Consider the following 19,748-nt stretch of genomic DNA (forward strand, 5'->3'; position numbering starts at 1 on the left):
ACCGGATAAAGCAAAGACAATCTATCCATCATAGGTTAACTGCAAAAAATAATCAAAAATTTCAATCTGTCATGCAGGAACTTGAAGGTCACACAGGAAATAACTGCAAGTTTCACTTAAAAAGTTATTTTTAAATCATCCCAAATTTTATCAAATTTGGTGCTATTTGATCAAATAAATGTGGCTATAGTACAAACCCATCACACATGTGCAAAAATGAATGATTTATGGAGTTTAAAGGATGAATGCAATTCAATAAAGAAAACTGAAAAAATAAGAAAAAACTTAAATATTGAAAGCTACTAAAGGAAAGATTCTGTTTAATTAAAAAAAAAAAAACCAAGTTTCACCACATAAAAATCTCTTCCTATTTTTATGAATTGCTCAGGGATACTAATATAACTTCCTGTCAGCAGATCAAGTCTCCATTGACCATAATCTATTTCAGTCCTGAAATGTATTCTTGTTCTGTGGATAATAGGTAACCTCCTTGGTGCCATTTTTAGATCAGCCCATTGGCAAACATTAAGCAGAAAGCATGTTAACATTTTTCAGGATCAGCTAAGGCTTTAGCAAAGTGGTTTCTTGCTTGCAGAAGCAGCCAGAGTGAGTTCAGCACAGGGGAAAGTGACTGTTGAAGCTCCTCCTCTGCACAAGCCTGAACAGCTTCAAGTCAAAATCAAATAAACAAACCAACAAAACAATCCTACTGAGAGCATTAAGAGGCTCACAGAGGATGTGTCCCCATCAGCCCCAGGCACACCAAATACAGCTCCAAGGTTTTGACATCCTTAGCTCCAAACTCAAGCTTTGTCTTGAAAACAAACCAATAAATTTTAAAATGCTAATCACTAGCACAATTTCTTATTAATTACCTGTTTTGCTGTCAGAAAGAGACAGCTGGTAAAGGAAATTAAAAGTCAGATCTTGGCCTCATCTTCACTTCAAAAGATCATTTTTGACTTGCTAAAAATCGTTCTGTTTTGTTTTTTATTTCTTTTTAATTGAAGGATAATTGCTTTACAATATTGTGTTGGCGTCCCCTGTACAACAATGTGAACCAGCCATAAGTATACACACATCCCCTCCCTCTTGAGCTTCCCCCAACCCCTCAACCAATTCTACCCCTCTAAGTTATCACTGAGCCCCAGGTTGAGCTCCCTGTACCATACAGCATCCCCCCATCAGCTATCCACTCCACACATGGTAAGGTATATGTTTCAATACTACTCTCTTAATTAGTCCCACCCTTTCCTTCCCCAGCTGCCTCCAAAGTTTGTTCTCTGTATCTGCATCTCTATTTGTACCCTGCAAATAGGTTCATCAGTGCCATATTCCTAGATTCCATATATATGCATCAATATAGGAAATTTGTTTCTCTCTTTCTCACTTACTTCACTCTGTATAACAGGCTCTAGGTTCATCCACTCATGAGAACTGACCCAGATGTGTCCCTTTTTATGGCTATGTGTAATATCCCATTGTATGCATGGATCCATAACTTCTTCATCCATTCATCATCCATCAATGGACATCTAGGTGGCTTCCTAGATGTCCTAGCTATTGTAAATAGTGCTGCTATGAACATTGGGGTACCTGTGTCTTATCTCAAGTATGGTTTTCCCAGGGTATATGCCGATAGTGAAATTGCTGGGTCACGTGGCAGTTTTATTCCTAGTTTTTAAAAGATTCTCCATACTGTTCCAGTCCCACCAAGAGGACCTCCTTTTCTCCACACACTCTCTAGCATTTATTGTTTGTAGATTTTTTTTGATGATGACTATTCTGACTGGTATGAGGTGAATCTTAATGTCGTTTTGAAAGCTATAGCAATCAAGACAGTATGCTACTGGCACAAAAGCAGAACTATAGATCAATGGAACAAATCAAAAAGCCCAGAGATAAACCCATACACCTATGGGTACCTTATCTTTGACAAAGGAGGCACAAATATACAATGGAGAAAAGATTACCTCTTCAATAAGTGGCGCTGGGAAAACTGGACAGCTACGTGTAAAAGAATGAAGTCAGAACACTTCTTAACACCATACAGAAAGATAAACTCGAAATGGATTAAAGATCTAAATGTAACATCAGAAACTATAAAACGCTTAGAGGAAAACAGAGGCAGAACACTTGAAGACAAAGATCAAAGCAAGATCGTCTATGCCCCACCCCCTAGAGTAATGGAGATAAAACCAAAAGTAAACAAGTGGGACCTAATTAAACTTAAAAGCTTTTGCACAGCTTTTAAGCTTTTAAAAACCTTGCACACCTACAAGCAAGGTGAAAAGACAACCCTCAGAATGGGAGAAAATAATAGCAAATGAAACAACTGACAAAGGATTAATTTCCAGAATATACAAGCAGCTCATACAACTCAATGCCAGAAACACAAACAACCCATCAAACACTGGGGAAAAGACCTAAACAGACATTTCTCCAAAGAAGACATAGAATACTCAACATTGCTCATTATTAGAGAAATACAAATCAAAACAACAATGAGATATCACCTCATACCAGTCAGAATGGCTATCATCAAAAAGTCTACAAGCAATAAATGCTGGAGAGGGTGTGGAGAAAAGGAAATACTCTTGCACTCTTGGTGGGAATGTAAATTGACACAGCCACTATGGAAGATGGTATTGAGATTCCTTAAAAAACTAGGAATAAAACCACCATATGACCCAGCAATCCCACTCCTAGGCATATACCCTGAGGAACCCAAAATTGAAAAAACACATGTATCCCCATGTTCATTGCAACACTCTTTATAATAGCTGGAACATGGAAGCAACTTAGATGCCCATCAATAGATGAATGGATAAAGAAGTTGTGGTACATATACACAGTGGAATATAACTCAGCCATAAAAAAGGAATGCATTTGAGTCAGTTCTAATGAAGTGGATGAACCTAGAACATATTATACAGAGTGAAGTAAGTCAGAAAGAGAAAGATATATATTGTATACTAATACATATATATGGAATCTAGAAAGATAGTACAATGAAATTTATTTGTAAGGCAGCAATGGAGAAACAGACATAGAGAACAGACTTATGGACACAGGGAGAGGGGAGGAGAGGGTGAGATGTATGGAGAGAGTAACATGGAAACTTACATTACCACATGTAAAATAGATAGCCAATGGGAATTGCTGTATGGCTCAGGAACCTCAAAGAGGGGCTCTGTATCAACCTAGAGGGGTAGGTTGGGGAGGGAGATGGGAGGGAGGTTCAACATGGGGAGGGGGAGAACATATGTACACCTATGGCTGATTCATGTAGACGTTTGACAGAAAACAGCAAAATTCTGTAAAACAATTATCCTTCAATTAAAAAATAAATATTTTTTAAAAAGAATGAAATTAGAACATTTCTTAACACCATACACAAAAATAAACTCAAAATGGATCAAAGACCTAAATGTACGACCAGAAACTATAAAATTCTTTGAGGAAAACATAGAACACTCTTTGACATAAATCACAGCAATATCCTCTTTGATCCAACTCCTAGACAATGGAAATAAAAATAAAAATAAACAAGTGGGACCTAATTAAATTTAAAGGCTTTTGCACAGCAAAGGAAACTATAAACAAAATGAAAAGACAACCCTCAGAATGGGAGAAAATGATTGCAAATTAAAGAACTGACAAAGGATTAATCTTCAAAATATACTAACAGCTCATGCAGCTCAATACTAGAAAAGCAAACAACCCAACCAAAAAGTGGGAGGAAGACCTAAAAAGACGTTTCTCCAGAAAGGACATACAGATGGTCAATGAACACATGAAAAGATACTCAACATCGCTCAGTATTAAAAATCATTTTAAACCAAGCAAAAATGGTGCTTTTACACGGTTCAAACAAATAAAACCTGGCTTTTCTCAAAACAAACCATAGGCTCATTGCTTCACGGAAGAGACAGCCAGGGAAAGTCAAGTGCCAGCTGTCAACTCATTGCTGCTGTTAATGCTGCTTTAGTTAAGGATCAGCTCTTGAGACTATAGATAGCAAGTTTCTAAATGGTTATTAGACCCTTGCTCACTTTCCAGGGAAGTACCTTCCAAGCTCCACAGAGGCTTCTTTTTATCACTTTCCAAGCAAGATGCTCTTCCCAGAGCTTCTCCATTTAAATCAGTTTTCAGGAGAGTATTGATTAATCCCTTTTTCCATAGGCAACCAGAGAACATGCCTAATATAGCCTAAACAGCAGAGTTGAGCACGATTCTCATTTCCCCTCTAGTAGCCCATCTACATTAGGACACAAAGAAAACCCAACAACAAAACTAAGAATCAAATGCATGGACAATTAAAAGGCAGGGATAAGCAGCTCCTTCGCAGGGAAGAGTTCCAAAGAAACCAGGTAGTCAGAGGTCAAGTGATATCCAGATTTCCTTCAGTAATCCCAAAGCTCTGTGTGAACCTCAAAAAATAAAAAAAGCAATGCTGGGATGGGTTTATAGGGTTTTTCTCTATTATTGTTATCATCTAGGACTTCTCTTTCCTATCATTACTAGTAGCAACAATATTTCGTAGAGACTATATTGCATTCATTCTTTCATTCATTAACTCAGTATACAAACGTTGGAGGGTCATTTACTGGGTGCCAGGCTCTCTGCTAAGCGTTTGTCTTATGATTTGTATTCTTCAAATTGCTTCTTTTAAAGAAAATCTGTTCAATACACTAATCCCAGATGTACACAAATGTCCACAGTTTGATAAGCTGGAAAGGGTAACACACTTGTTTTATATATGAAGAGTTGAATTTCTGCTCCTTGGCTACAGAGGTCTCACCACCTTTGGCTAAGTCCTCTTTGGGAAGGTTAATCCTCAGGTGCCAACAAACTGCAGGCTCCCCAAGTGGCACTTGTAGTAAAGAATCTGCCTGCCAGTGCAAGAGATGTGGGTTCAATCCCTTTGTGGGGAAGATCCCCTGGAGTAGGAAATGACGGTCCCCTCCAGTGTTACTCCATGGAAAATTCCATGGACAGAGGAGCCTGGAGGTCTACAGTCCATGGGATCTCAAAGAATCGAACAGAAGTGAGCTCCCACATATGCCAACAAACTGGCCAAAGAGGAAATGCAGATGTCCTAAACGGTGGAGTATCCCCTCCCTCTTCCCTTTGTCTAATATTTTCATGCTACGAGATTTTCTACTTTCAAGTGACCCCTTGATATCCATACTGAACTGCCTGGACTCAGTAAAAACTTTTTAGGGAGGCAAAGATAGAAGCACTCTCAGAGAAACTAACCCCCATCCTCATTTACAAACCCCTAACCTTCTTGAAAAGCAGAGACATTACTTTGCCAACAAAGGTCTGTCTAGTCAAGGCTATGGTTTTTCCAGTGGTCATGTATGGATGTGAGAGTTGGACTGTGAAGAGAGCTGAGTGCCGAAGAATTGATGCTTTTGAACTGTGGTGTTGGAGAAGACTCTTGAGAGTCCCTTGGACTGCAAGGAGATCCAACCAGTCCATTCTGAAGGAGATCAGCCCTGGGAATTCTTTGGAAGGAATGATGCTAAAGCTGAAACTCCAGTACTTTGGCCACCTCATGCGAAGAGTTGACTCACTGGAAAAGACTCTGATGCTGGGAGGGATTGGGGTCAGGAGGAGAAGGGGACGACAAAGGATGAGATGGCTGGATGGCATCACTGACTCTATGGACATGAGTTTGGGTGAACTCTGCGAGTTTGTGATGGACAGGGAGGCCTGCCGTGCTGCGATTCATGGAGTCACAAAGAGTCAGACACACCTGAGCGACTGAACTGAATTGAACTGAACCTTCTTGATGAAAGTGAAAGAGGAGAGTGAAAATGTTGGCTTAAAGCTCAACATTCAGAAAACTAAGGTCATGTCATCTGGTCCCATCACTTCATGGGAAATAGATGGGCAAACAGTGGAAACAGTGTCAGACTTGATTTTTGGGGGGGCTCCAAAATCACTGCAGATGGTGACTGCAGCCATGAATTTAAAAGACGCTTACTCCTTGGAAGGAAAGTTATGACCAACTTAGATAGCATATTAAAAAGCAGAGACATAACTTCACCAACAAAGTTCCGTCTAGTCAAGGCTATGGTTTTTCCAGTGGTCATGTATGGATGTGAGAGTTGGACTGTGAAGAAAGCTGAGTGCCAAAGAATTGATGCTTTTGAACTGTGGTGTTGGAGAAGTATCTTGAGAGTTCCTTGGACTGCAAGGAGATCCAACTAGTCCATCCTAAAGGAGATCAGTCCTGGGTGTTCATTGGAAGGACTGATGCTGAAGATGAAACTCCAATACTTTGGCCACCTCATGGAAGAGTTGACTCATTGGAAAAGACCCTGTTGCTGGGAGGGATTGCAGGCAGGAGGAGAAGGGGGCGACAGAGGATGAGATGGCTGGATGGCATCACTGACTCAATGGACATGAGTTTGGGTGAACTCCGGGAGTTGGTGATGGACAGGGAGTCCTGGCGTGCTGTGATTTATGGGGTCGCAAAGAGCTGGACACGACTGAGCGACTGAACTGAACTGAACCTAACTGAACATTCTTTTTGAATTCCTTATAGGCAGACTTTTCTCTGACTATGAAATATACATCTGTTTTCAATTAGCCAAACAAATAGTAAGTGAAAAAGTTGGCTTCAGCCAAACTACTCCCAAAAGAGGGAGAGAGTTTGAGAAAGAAGCAAAATTCACTGGACTACATTGTTAGGGAGTCATGAGACTGGAGGGGATAAAGAAATGCCCAAGTTAGTTGCCTACATGAAAACATTAGATTTTTAAAAATTACTCGTCATAAAAAAGAACAAAATAATTCGATTTACTTCATGGAGGAACCTAAAGACTATTATATTGAGTGAAGTAAATCAGACACAGGAAGACAAATATATATGATATTGCTTATATGTGGAATCTAAAAAAAAGTGTATAGATGAACTTATTTACAGAGTAGAAGTAAAATCACAGATGTACCAAACAAACTTAGGTTACCAGGGGATAAGCAGGGGAAGGGATAAATGAAGAGTTTGGAATTGATACATAGACACTACTGTATACAAAATAGATAACTAATAAGAACCTACTACATAGCACAGAGAGCTCTACTCAATACTCTATAATGGCCTATATGGGAAAAGAATCTAAAAAAGAGGGTATATATATATATGGATATATCTGATTAACTCTGCTGTATACCTGAAACTAACACAGCATGGTAAATCAGCTATAAATCAGTAAAAATTAAAAACTAAAATAAAACAAAAAAACTAAAAAATTAAAGATAGAGCAAATGAAGGGGAAAGAATAGTTCTACAGAATAATTAAGCAAGAGGAATGTGAAAATTCAGGCTCACTAATAAAAGCAGCAAAAAAGACATTGGGAAAGAATATAACACATTATTCAAAGAAGTTAGGTAGGGTAAGAGTCTCCGGGAAGATGAGATAATAGCAAATATTAAGAAAAACACACCATGCCACACAATCTGAATAGAAAACGCCCTCTCCTTTAATTGGCCAAAATACATAACAATTTTCCTCTACCAAAGACATTTATATGCATAATACCCTCTGGTTTATTTAAATGAAATGAAACAAGTTATACCCAAACTGATGCATCTTGAAACTTCTAAATTATCAGAGGCTGAGAGAAAAGCTGGAGATTTAGCGATGTATATTATGTTGTGGGAAAATTAGCCCCTCAAAATAGCAGAAGGGAAATTGGCAGCTTAGCCAAATAAACCAGAAGGAACGAATACTCTTACTCAGTAGCTGAGGGAAGAAAACTTGCTGGATAATATAGCCAAATATTGAGGGAATTTGTTTCAAGCATCTGCATATTTTTGAAGCTGACAATGTTCCCCCCTAAAAAGAAGTGTTGGCCCACTCATGTAGTAACACAGAAAAAGATTGACCAAGTTAATAATAATGGGAAACACCATTAAGAAAAAAACTGATAGCAAAAATTTCACCTGGGGAAATGGATGGTTCCTCCATGTATTGCTCTCCCTGACAACTGAGCACCTATCTCAGTTACATGACGAGTGAAATTAATCAGTAGCTGTTTCTTGAGCACCTGCTAGATTCTTAGCAAATCTGTGCCAGATGTACTGGAGAAGGAACGGAGTAAATGGAGAAGTAATAAAAATATCAACAACGTGACAGAAGTTTACTAATTATAGAGCAATTCTACAGCGATCCTTAAGCTAACGCATAAAAATCACAAACCAAACTAATGATATTTAGTGTAATGAGGTGGCTCATTTCCTTGATACTCTCCTTTATCTGCTGACCATCAGTAAAATACACCTCACTGCCAGGCTAGGTTCTCTCACCAGCCCCTCCCAAAATTCACCACATTTGTTTCATCACTTGGCCCCTACAGACTACCTGTGCTGTCACCTGACTTAGTATAAATTCAGTAAGTGTAAAAACTCTCTTTTAAGAGCCTTTAAAATTTTCCTCTCCACCTTTACAATAGAATTCTTTTGAAATATATTATAAGAAAATATTGTTAATTGAATCTAGTAGTACATATCAGGCAGGTTATTTCAAACTGAAAATTCAAAGATATACCTTTTAACATTTTTTAGATGTTTAAAATGTCAAAATATTGGGAAAACTATGAATTGGTCTATAGTCAAAATGACCGAGCTAAATCAATTGGTGATTTTTAGCACTGAGGAAAGCCACATATATTTTATGCAAAGCTAGAAATTTGGAGAGTGTGGCAATTTTCTGAGACTTTAGCTTCTATGTAAACTGAACTGCCAGCCCTGAACTGCTTGGGCTTTGTTATAAATGGGATAGAGTTTTATAGCCCGGCTTACACTTTCCACAATATAAACATTAACAACCTTCAGAAAACTGAGGAATGGGGTGGGGAGTGAGGATATGGGGGTAAGCACAGGAAAGAGTCACCAGTCGTAGTATTTGGTTATAAGAGAGGGGAAACAATTTATACAGGTTGTAAATCTAGACTTTGGAGCTAGACTATTGGGTTTAAATCCTTGCTCAATTATTTATGAGGTGTGTGCTTGAACGAATCACTTACACCTCTCTGTGTCTCAGTTAGTCATCTATAAAAGAGGATGAAACTAAAACAGGATTGCTATGCCAATTATATAAGTGAATATATGCAAAATATTTAAAATACTCTCTGGTGCTACTAAACACAGGATCAGTTGATGTTCTTATTGCTGTTGGAACAGTATGGACTTTTGCTATGTAAGAATATATAAAATAACCTGAATATTTAGTTTGACCTGACTCAGTGAACCCGAAAAGAACCATCCTTCTTTGTAGCCATGCTTATGAAAGTAAACATATGTTAAAGAGTATAAAGCAAGCTAGCATTAGTTATAGATATGGATGAGTTTGTAGTAACAGGTTTTTAAATTAGAAGGGAACTTGGATATAATCTTGGTTAACATCATCAGGTAACAGACAGAGAAATGTACACTCAGATATTAGGTTGTGTGATCAAAGAAAAACCGGAAAACTGAGAGTAGAGACAAAAATCCCTCAATACCTGCCTGTTTTCTCTAGTTGAGAGTCAGCACAGTGCATCAGAAAGCATCCCAAACACTTCACCAAGGCTCAGTGTCCTCAACCATAAAACTGTATATGTAACAACACGACTTATCTCAGGGTGTTTGTGGAAATCAGAGATAACACACGTAAAGTAACTAATACAATATTTATATATGGCACGTGTGTGTGTGCTAAGTCGTTTCAGTTGTGTTGACTCTTTGCAACTCCACAGATGCATCTCTTATGTCTCCTGCATCGGTAGGTGGGTTCTTTACCACTATGGCCACCTGGGAAGCCCTGTATGGCACAAAGAAGTAACAATGATGGGGACTTCCCTGGTGGTCCAGCGGTTAAGAATCCACTTCCCAATACACAGGATGTGGTTTTGATCCTTGGTCAGGGAACTAAAGATCCCACATACCAAGGGGCAACTGAACCCATGTGCCACAATTAAAACCTGACACACCAAAAATAAATAAATAAAATTTTAGAAAAGAAAAATTTAAAAAATAACAGTGATGATTATGATGGTGACAAGCTACTTACTAAATCCCCAAATTCTACATACTACACAAATACACTTCCAGCTTCTTCCTTTGTCATATTTGCAAACATAGAATACATGAAAATAAATGAACAAGTTTACTAGTAATCTATATCCATACCACATACACGCACTCCTACACTGTATTATACTAGGTTTACAAGATGCCTTAATACTTCCTTAAATACTAGCTAACATATCTAGCCTTCCTGATGTAGCATTGAAATTATGGCATTCTGGAGGAGAAAATAGCTTAAATTTTCAATTATGATGCTAATGTTGGCATTTTTCTTCCCACGTGATGTTATTACAAATAATCACCAAGATATGCACAGTAATACTTCAATAAGCTACTAAAACTGATCGCTTCTCCTCCCTTTGTCATTTTGAATAATGTCTCTTACCTTGTCACTTTTTGCATTTCAAAGGCTAATTTGAAGTCTCAGCTTAACTCTCTCTGATATAATTATCACCCTCTCAAACATCCTTCAAAGCATTTTTCACATTTATTCATTCATGTTCACATTCATTTATTCACATTCACATACATATCATTATTTAAATATTTGAAGTTAAGTGTTGAATGTCACCCCCGACACTACCCTCAGAGTATTTCCAAACTACTACACTTAACAAGTGTTCCATTAATATAGCCATAAATAAATAGGTTCCCAGTAGGTAACTGAATTCATAGATCCAGCACATAGGTCTAAGGTAGAAGTGAATATTTGAGAGTAAGCTTATACTACTACAAACATACTTGAATTATTCTTAAACCAAGATTCTATATATTACATATACATAGTCAATTATAAGAATAATATCCTGTCTCCTTCACTTTAAGACTATGCTCCCAGGTTTTCTAGTCTTTGACTTCCCAGCACCTTGCATGATGACTAGTGCGTAGTATTGCTCTAGAAACACTTGTTAAATTGCTAACTGAGATTTGGCTCTCTTGCTTTAGCAAAATGACAATTTCTCATGAGTCAGCACGGGACACATAATAAAAGTAACAGATGAAAAACATGGTTGGAAATTAAACATAATTCTGATACTCATGACACTTAAATCCTCCAGTTTAATAATTGTGCAATTAAACAATTACTCATTGCCTAAAGAGCATTACTAACTACAGAACATTCAGTACAGAAAAAAGTATGGCTTCAGAGAGGTACAATTTATATAAGACTTAAAGAAGTCATTAAACTACTACTGTCACCAACAAATCGAAATGTCAAGTGGAATGACAGTACCTCTTCACATCCTTGTTCAAACTGCCACAGAAATAGGTTTTAAACTAAGTTAAGAAGTGAAAGAAATAAGGATAAACGAGAAAATGAGGTGTTTTTTTTTTTTTTGCATGTTAGCTTAAACTATTTAAAGCACAGCATTTCTAAAAGGAATTTTGAGAATGATTGAGATGAAAATCTGAAACTGGCCTAGTTTATAGAGCCTGTTAGAATGCAATGAGGCTTGTGTATTACCAACCACTGGGAAATTATCGTACTTAACACTGATGTTGCTCACAGACACCAATATCTGTGTGGGCTTCCCTGATAGCTCAGCTGGTAAAGAATCCACCTGCGATGCAGGAGACCCCAGTTCAATTCCTGGGCTGGGAATGTCCTCTAGAGAAGGGATAGGCCATGCACTCTGATATTCTTGAGCTTCCCTGGTGGCTCAGAATCCACCTGCAATGCAGGAGACCTGGCTTTGATCCCTGGGTTGGGAAGATCCCCTGGAGAAGGGAAAGGCTACCTACGCCAGCATTCTGGCCTGAAGAATTCCATGGATGGTAGACTCCATGGATTCACAAAGAATCGGACAAGACTGAGTGACTTTCACTTTCAGTGAAAGAGATGACAAAAATGATCCAAGGACAACAAACTGTACTCTCCTCATAATGCATGGCTGCGCTTATAGATTTACAGAGACTTTTCATTTTGCTTGATTTTGTTTTCAAAGCGTCCTCCTCAGTTCCCTGTTTTTGTCCACTAGCTAAGTCCAACTGTTGACATGCATGTCTCAGAATGACTATCTGCTGTTCCTGATCCTCACAGTGACCTGGTTATGGCTCACCACTTAATATCCACCTAAAGTTCACACTTAACTGTGGTAAGGAGGAATTTTACATAAAATTGCAAGTGCTTTTGGAAATTGGTGATAAATGTATCAGTTTTTAGAGGCACCACATTTCCTATTGTCTGATTACTATAGTTGGCTGATTATAATAAACAACTGTGACTATTAGACACTGTGCTATGTGCTGTATGGGAAGACAGAATGAAGCCATAATCAATTTTATTAAGGAGTTCACCATCCATGTAGGTAAACAGAGTAATCACATATGAAATAATTTATTCAAAATACTTTAGAATATTATAGCTGATAACTTATGTGTGGTGCATGCATTAGATGTCAAAGATGCTTCAAGGAAATAAACAATGATAATGATCACAGCTACTGTAACCATCAGGGAAATGCAAATCAAAACCATCTGAGATAGCACCTCACACTTGTCAGATGGCTATCATCATAAAGATCACAAATAACAAATGCTGGAGAGGGTGTGGAGACCCTGTACAGAGAGGCGCCCTGTACACCATTGGAGGGAATGTAAATTGGTATAGCCACTATGGAGAGCAAGAAGGTTTCTCAAGAAACTAAAAATAGAACTACCATATTTTCCAGTAATTCCTCTCCTGAGTATATTTCCAAAGAAAACAAAAACACTAATTTGAAAAACTATATGTACCCCCATGTTCATTGCAGCTCTATTTACAGTTGCCATGATATGGAAGGAACTTAAGTGTCCATCAATAGATTAATGGATTAAAAAGATGTAGTATATATGTGTATGTTTATATATATATATATATGTTGGAGAAGGCAATGGCACCCCGTGCCAGTACTCTTGCCTGGAAAATCCCATGGACGGAGGAGCCTGGTAGGCTGCAGTCCACGGGGTCGTGAAGAGTCAGACACGACTGTGCAACTTCAGTTTGACTTTTCACTTTCATGCATTGGAGAAGGAAATGGCAACCCACTCCAGTATTCTTGCCTAGAGAATCCCAGGGACAGGGGAGCCTGGTGGGCTGCTGTCTATGGGGTCGCACAGAGTCAGACACGACTGAAGCGACTTAGCAGCATATGTGTATATACATATATATATATATACACACACACACACACACACACACACAATGAAACACTACTTAACCATCAAAAGAATGTTGCCATTTGCTATAACATGGCTGGATCTGGAGGGTATTCTTAGTGAAATAAGTCATACAGAGAAAGACAAATAGTTCCTATTTTTCTATTCTTTTTTCTCTTATTCTGTTATTACCCACATTTTGTAGATGTGGACTCTTGCCACCATGTTCTTGAGATGCTTAAGGTTGGTCAAAATAACCCTCATCTGGGAAATAGGGCTAGAGTTTGACTTTGAAGAATAGATAGTAAAGAAGGAGATTTTCAAGAATGTACTTGAATTACTAAATTCAAGGTGCATCTTGAATTATTTATATACTCTTTTAATATCATGTTTTTCTTAAAGATCCTAAGCAGAGCAAATAGCTATTTAATTTACAAATATCCTTGTAAGAAGCTATGTGCACTTTAACAGTGAAAAGTCCATGAAGAATAACTACAGTGAAATGTAAACAGACAAAGCAATTAGGTAGATGGGACAGGAAAGGTGCACAGTGGAGATGTATGCACTTGTATTCAGAAAAGTACCCATTGACATTCTGTCCTCTCATGGGATAGGAGAAAATGTCCCGCTATGGAAAAGTCCACCTGTCTAAACTTGAACTAATTATCTTCTTCATTAAACATGCTTCACTGCTCTCTGTTCTAATGACTGATGCCACCACCATCTATCTCATCCTTCATTTCCCTGTCCCAGCATCTAATCAGTCATTAAGGTGTGAAATTAGAAGTTTGCGGTTTGCAAACCCAGCCCTGCCACTTACCAGATAAATAAATTTGGGCAGATTCCTTGATCCCTAACTAGCAATATCCTCATTGGTAAAACATGGACACAAATAGAATGTATTTTATAAGTTGTTGGAATTAAAATGTATCTACAACGTCTGTAAAAGTTCTTACTAAAAGTATTTGGAATATTTTGCTGTTGTTATTTAACCATAGAAATACAAACAAAAGACTCTGTGTTAGGCTCATCATTTTATACACATGTATTATAAATATATATATATACACACACACACATACATTCTAATGTCTATCTGTATAGCTATATTATAAATTATATACTATAAAACAGAATTTAAGAGAACAAATCTTACACTCAGACACAACTAAATTAAGCTAAATATTGAGTCTACAATTTTCTAGTTGTGTTATCTTGAATACATCACTTAACAACTTCAAGGGTCACTTTCTTCATCTGTAAAATAGTTATTGTGAGCTTGCAATTAATTAGCACATGTTAAGTATATCACACAGTACCTGACACAATGTAGAAGTCCGAGGAATTTTAGTCATTTTATCATGGGGTTTTTTTCACAATATACAATGTGCTTACATTAATGTATACTTTCTGACTGAACAAGAACTGTGGAATATATTTTCAAATAATTTTTAAAATATGATTTTATTAAGAAATCTCCACATTTTATAGTTACTTATTTTCCAAACCCTCCTATTAATCCAGATCACCTGTGTCAGAGAGCAGGTAGGTACTCTAAGAAGCAGTAGGGGTACGGAAAGATAGAACCACAAAAATAGAGCTCAGCTTAAATACTGGAAGGGCAAAGTCAAAGCCAGAATTATAATAATGTCGCAGAAGCAAAACATTCACTTTCCCTCCTGAGATGCCTAAAAACATATTCAGGCTGCCCATAGCTGCCAATCGGCCTTTTCTCCTTGCTTCATGAATATTCCATAAACCATAAGCTTTCCAATTCCCAAGAAATAAAAATGGTAACCATAAAACTCTGCTAGGCCATTAACAGTCCATAGGTCACATATAGTGACAATGAATCAAACGACTAGTGAGCTTACCCAAAGGACCAGTGAACTATCAAATATTGTGCAGACTGAAGGCAATTTAAAATGAGGAGTTTAAACACATTTTAAACAAAGGCAGCATTATTCAAATAAGCAAATAGCTATACAAGTTGGAACACATTAGAATAATAAAATTTCAACTATTTGATTAAAATCTATACTGAAAGTCCAGACTTACTAAGATGATTAGAGTATTTCTTACCAGCAACATATTTTAAAATTTAGCTCTTAACACACTCTTTCCCCTTCTTGCTTTCTTCTCCTTATTTATCTAAGTTTTTCTCTGTCTCCTTCCCTTCCTCAATTTTAATGCATTCTCAACCTTCAAAGCTAAACTTAATACTGAAAGTATTCAGTGACAACTGAAGCCCCAAAGCCAGGGGTGTTCTGGCAGCAATATGTACTCTGGAAGATGGATGGGAATTCATTAATCACTGTCCTTAGAACACAGATTGCTCAAGGAAACTGGAGATCTAAGTTATAATACATACATGGTTACACACTGTAGAGGACGTGAAACATATATTTTGATGAAATTTATTATAAATTCCTTCCACACCTGTAAAGACCATGACTCTATGCCCTTCACAAACAAATTTCATCATCTTATTCTTTATTATGTCATTTGCACACAGCATGAGGCCCATGCTGCCAAGAGGAGTTACTGAATCCAAGCAGACTTAGCCAACTGGACACACCAAACCTAGCATTCATCAGTGATAACAACTGTTACAGTCAAAAAATATGTTCCAAGGAGGTATTAGTTCTCATCCCACCTTTGGAAATTCTGCAAAATAGTTTGATGCTAGTTAAGCAGTACTTTCAAGTATATACAATAACACTGTGCAAGGAGTCTTATCACCTTGCAAAAATGAAAAGAGAATCATATCAACTCATTATAAACAGAAAAAAAACTACATATATATATAGTGTCTCCAAATGTAGAATCTTTAGACTTTAGCAATCCTGGGATCAGGGGGAGTTAATAGCTACAAGGAAAAGTCAATATATTTAATAACTTCTACAATATTAGAAAATGATAAGTTGAAATAGGTTGTTTTAAAAGCTAAACACTGGTTATATAGTAATAGGACAGATAGTTTTCAAAGTATATGAAAAAATAAAGAATGCGAAAAGTTAGCAATAAAAATGCATTACAAAAGTTAATATTAAGAAAGAATATAAAAGTTAATGAAATCAGACCAAATAGAATTCAAGGGGTATTATATGGAATTTCCCCATAGAGGTTATCTTATGATCAAATTCACAGAGTTAAATGAAAATAGAGCTGTTATAAATCTTTACATGTTGAGTATCACAGTATCAAGATGCATAAGACAAAACTAGTTAAAATGCAGAACTAACACAATCTCATTTTGGGAGAATTTTTCTTAACTTTTTTGGTATTTGAAAGATCAAGAAAGCAAAAGTGACTTATAAAGTTATTAAGAGGTGACATAATAATGTTTTAGGTAAAATTAGTAACTAATAGTCAACTCCTTAATTTTCATCAAACACTTATAAGCTTTAGTACAATCCACAATGAAAATATCAGTAACATTCAAATCTATACAAGTAACATTTCTGAACATAAGGTGGTTCAACTAAAAATACAATGAAGCTAGATAAACAAACAATATCCCATTTGGAACTTGTAATATTATCTTCCAAATAATTATGAGCTTATATAGAAAAATAGCAGCATAATTGGAGAATATTTAGCAAATAATTATGATAATATATCATTAAAAAGTTATGAATTATGGCCAAAGCTGTATGCAAAGGAAATCTCATTGCAATAAAAGAAACTTTATTATTAAATAAGAAATGGAAAATAAATTAAGAACTAAACTCAAAATGCTAGAAAAAGAGTAACAAAATTAACCTGCAGAAAGATGGAATTAAAATAAATCTTAAATCAACAATAAGAATAAAAAGCAAATAAATAAACACAGGATAATTTTTTAAAGGAACAGTAGATAGAATTATTCTACCAAGGCCTCAATACAGCAAAACAAAACTAAGACAACAAAACAATAAAAGGCAGAAAGGACACAAAATTACTTATGGGGAAAGGGAAAGGGGATAAAACTGTCGATAATGAGTTTTTTATCTGACAATAGTAAACAAAATTCATTCTAATAATCTTGAAAATCTTGATGAAACTGATTTCTTTAGAAGAAAACGGAAGCTATCCAAACTTACTTTAGTGGAAGGACAATAATTTTTCTATCAGCTCATATGTCATTCTTAGAGAACCAGTCCCCATATCCCTACACTGGGAAGGAGAGCTATAAACTGAAGGCCCCATAACAGTTCATACCTACCAGGGTAAACAGCTAACCTAATTTGTTCTACTGGCATCTTCTCTGGGAGGACTTTCTGGTCTCGGAACTGAATTCTACTATTGTCCCAAGGCCCTAACATTTCCTTCCCACTTTGGTGATTCAGCACTATCAAAGCAATGTACCATCTAATGTACCTGTTTTGCTATATATATATACATTTTTTGGGTAAATTTTCTGTCTCCCCTTTCCTACATAGTTAAATGTAAGTCCATAGCATAAGATAATTGTCAGAGGGCTTTGTATGCCCTTGTTTCTCAGATCATCAACAGTATCTGATACATAGTTGATACTAAATGTGTATGGTGAATGAGTGAAAAAAAGAATGAATGCATGTTTGAATAATTAAGAGGATGAGTTATTACCTATAGAGAATAGAGTTGGTGACTTACATACACTTTGATTTGGGTACATGCAGACAAAAGGAGCTTTAGACTCATCTGTGGCAACTACAATAAGGTTGTGTATAACTCACCATAGATACTTTTTTGATTAAGGAAAGAAAACGAGAGAGAGATAGTGGAGTATCAGAGGAGGAGGGGGAGAAAGAAGAGATGGAGGAGGAGGAAGAGGAGGTGATGATTGCTTGCTTTCTCATTTTCATGATGGTTTGCTATTTTTGTACAACTGGTATCCAAAAGCCACTTTTTAACTTTTTTTAATTTGCAGAATCACTTATGTGCCCAATGTAAATTACAGTAGCTGTTATATATTTTCATGTCCTTTTAGATCTGTCTCTTTAGGACAAGAATTCTCAATCTTGGACGGATATCACCTGCACCTATGAGTCTTCTAGTTTATTGGTTTTCTTTTCTTTTCTCATACAAGGGCACAGCCCCATGTGGGCAGTTCTAATGCAGAGCCATGCTAAGAATCTCTGCTTTATTTTGTTCAATGAACTCCACTAAGATGCTTTTCTGACCTACTTAAGGGTATCCACAGGTTTCTCTTAAGTAAAAGATTTTGCCCCCTAAAAATTAAAAAATTTTAAATTCTGAACTTCCATTTGAACAGCTCTGTGTACATCTATCTCATCCAGAGCTGTTTAATTTTTAAGCCATTAATTATAGTTTCATAGTTGAAATTTATGATTATCCTTTAAGATTTTTTTTGAATTTTTAAGTGAGTTACAAATTGTTATTGGGATTTTCAACTTCCTAGCTTTTCCCCTGGCAATGGAAATTTGACCAAGATGCTGAAATCTCGAGCTAAAGGATATTAAGTCAAATACCTGCAGAGGTGTTTCAAGATGCTTTTCTCTCAGCACTGGAGCAGCTGAAATTTCCTGGGGGGCTTTTGATGTCTTCCTTTTGGCTTTTTCCATTTGAACATTGGTAAAGTAGTTGACAGCAGCAAACTCAATAAGGGCCGAAAATACAAAAGCAAAGCAGACAGCTATGAACCAATCCATGGCAGTTGCATAGGACACTTTGGGTAAGGAATGCCGTGCACTGATGCTCAGTGTGGTCATGGTCAGGACTGTGGTTATTCCTTCAAAGGAAAAAAACAAAGAGACAAAATACTTTATGGTTACTTCTACGCAGAAAAAACAACCAAACAAAAAGATCTGGAAATTTGGTGGGGTGGCAATAACAAAGTTTATAATAATTCAAAACAAACCATCTTTGATATGATTCCAATCCTAATGGTTCAGTGAAATTAGCACAGGCTTTGGAGTGAGAGACAGATGTGGTTCAAATACTTACTCCTCCAATCACTGGCTCAGTGTGAGTTGGATTAAGTTAGGAAAACACACTGGGTTTCACTTGATACCCACTTACTGAGCTTACTATGAAGACTTAAAGTATGTGAGGCAACTAACATATGTTGGGTTGATATTAGTACCCAGGCCAACATACCTGAGAAACTCAACACCTAACAGGAAGTGTGACTCATTGAAGCACTGATTCTCAACCAGGAGTGGGAAGATGGTAACACTGAAAATTAAAGTATCAGAATTTCATGTCTGGGGTAGGCATGGTCCATGTTATTGAAACTCTCTACCAGAAAAATCACAAGTTATATACACTCAAAATCTTTACCTGAATATTACCTATTTAATTAAAATAATAAATGTACTAGTTATAAAATAGCTCAATTTATATAAAACAGAAGGAATGCTCCCAAGAAATAGATTTCTAGAACAATTTGGTTTTTTTTTTTTAATAATAAAAAAAAAGAACAATTTGGTTTTAACAATATTGGATATCTCAGTTCAATTCAGTCACTCAGTGATGTCCAGCTCTTTGCGACCCCATGGACTACAGCAAGCCAGGCTTCCTTGTCCATCACCAACTCTTG

At 36.8% G+C, this 19,748-nt stretch overlaps 1 protein-coding gene across 1 annotated transcript in view; it reads right to left on the reverse strand.

The window, feature by feature from the left end:
* Positions 1 to 19,748, reverse strand: part of GABRA4 (gamma-aminobutyric acid type A receptor subunit alpha4) — a 77,696-nt gene that overhangs the window by 28,642 nt on the left and 29,306 nt on the right. Inside the window, exon 8 of the mRNA XM_040238142.1 lies at positions 18,679 to 18,938. Within this exon, the coding sequence (XP_040094076.1) occupies positions 18,679 to 18,938 (260 nt within the window). The remainder of the gene's footprint in view (positions 1 to 18,678; positions 18,939 to 19,748) is intronic.

Source organism: Oryx dammah, unplaced genomic scaffold (assembly GCF_014754425.2).
Source record: "Oryx dammah isolate SB20612 unplaced genomic scaffold, SCBI_Odam_1.1 HiC_scaffold_3, whole genome shotgun sequence".
In the NCBI taxonomy this organism is placed as follows: Eukaryota; Metazoa; Chordata; class Mammalia; order Artiodactyla; family Bovidae; genus Oryx; species Oryx dammah.